Source organism: Myotis brandtii, unplaced genomic scaffold (genome assembly GCF_000412655.1).
Source record: "Myotis brandtii unplaced genomic scaffold, ASM41265v1 scaffold691, whole genome shotgun sequence".
Taxonomy (NCBI): domain Eukaryota; kingdom Metazoa; phylum Chordata; class Mammalia; order Chiroptera; family Vespertilionidae; genus Myotis; species Myotis brandtii.
This window is the reverse complement of record NW_005370704.1, coordinates 1,289,725-1,290,916: the sequence shown is the minus strand read 5'-3', so window position 1 is coordinate 1,290,916 and position 1,192 is coordinate 1,289,725. Positions and strand designations below refer to the sequence as shown.

General features: G+C 67.3%; 1 protein-coding gene across 1 annotated transcript in view; it reads right to left on the bottom strand.

The window, feature by feature from the left end:
• Positions 1-1,192, bottom strand: part of CACNA1B (calcium channel, voltage-dependent, N type, alpha 1B subunit) — a gene marked incomplete at its 3' end in the record, with an annotated part of 138,429 nt that overhangs the window by 2,119 nt on the left and 135,118 nt on the right. The window contains exon 43 of the mRNA XM_014529697.1: positions 40-321. Within this exon, the coding sequence (XP_014385183.1) occupies positions 40-321 (282 nt within the window). The remainder of the gene's footprint in view (positions 1-39; positions 322-1,192) is intronic.

Here is a 1,192-nt window from a genome sequence, read left to right as displayed (position 1 = left end):
CCCCGGCCCCCAGTCCCCATCGCTCCCCTCCCTCCTCACCGGTTTTCCCGGCTGCACCACTGGGATCTCTGTCGAGTGGCCTCGTTCCAGGGGGGCCCTGGCCGCGTGTGGCACCTCTTGGGTCCTCTGGGTGCCCCAGGAAACAGACTCCTTGAGGCCGCCCTCTTGGGTTTGTCTGTGGAGGAGAGGCTGTCCCGTCAGCTCCACAGCAGCTGGGCCAGCTGCCAGGCAGCTCTCCCCCATCAGGAGGGAGGGGGAGCCGAGGGCGGGGCCTGCGTGTGCAGACACTCCAAGCGGGGGCCAGCAGGAGACAGGGACCAAGACTGGGCGCAGGTGGCTGGCAGACAGGAACCCCAGTCACCCACCCCAGGGAAGCCTGGGCCCCCCGGCTGCAAAAGCCGCCAGGCTGGCCCCTAAACTCGAGAAGTGACACCCCACTCAGTCCTGGCAGATGGTCACCCAGCGAAAGCTTCCTGCGTAACAGTCCACAACCCAAAGCTGACTTCACAGCAGCATGTGGACGTGGGAGGAGAGGAACCACGGGCCCCGCGTGCACGCCCTCCCCAGACGGCAGGTGGGGACCAGCCCCAGCTCGGCCCCTGCGGGGGTGGGGGGGGAGCCTGGAGCAATGGGGTGTTTGCCGTCAGGGACCTCAGCTGGCCCTGAGGTGGGGGGGGGGCAGGGGGCTGGCTGAGCGGACCCTGCCCTCGCCTGAAGCCTAGCCTGGCCACCAGCTGGGTTTGGGCGGCTGTGGCGAGTCACATGACAAAGACCTTGCCAATTTGTCTGCAAGTACAGCTGCTTCGGAAACCAACAGCCGCAGGAGCCCTGAGAGAAAGGGCTAAGGCCCCGAGGGGGACAAGTCACTTCTACCATCTGCAGGCCCAGAGCTCCACGGCCCAGCCCGCCGCCCGAGAGAGACGCGGACACACAGGAGGGGAAGCTGGGCCGTGAACCTTCCCAGCCACGTCTCAGGCCCCGGAAGGCATCACCGTGGAGCTCAGCACGGGAACTACCTGGACCAGCACCTCCGTGTGCAGCTGAGCACAGGGCCCTGCAGAGCCGGGAGGGACCTGAGGACCCCTGTCCTGGGCGCTGCTGGGAGCCCCTCAGAGCAGGGGGTCAAGGAACTAGAGTCCTGCTTTCCCCGCAACCATCAGAGAAGCCCCCCAGGACCCACACGCCCCCCAGG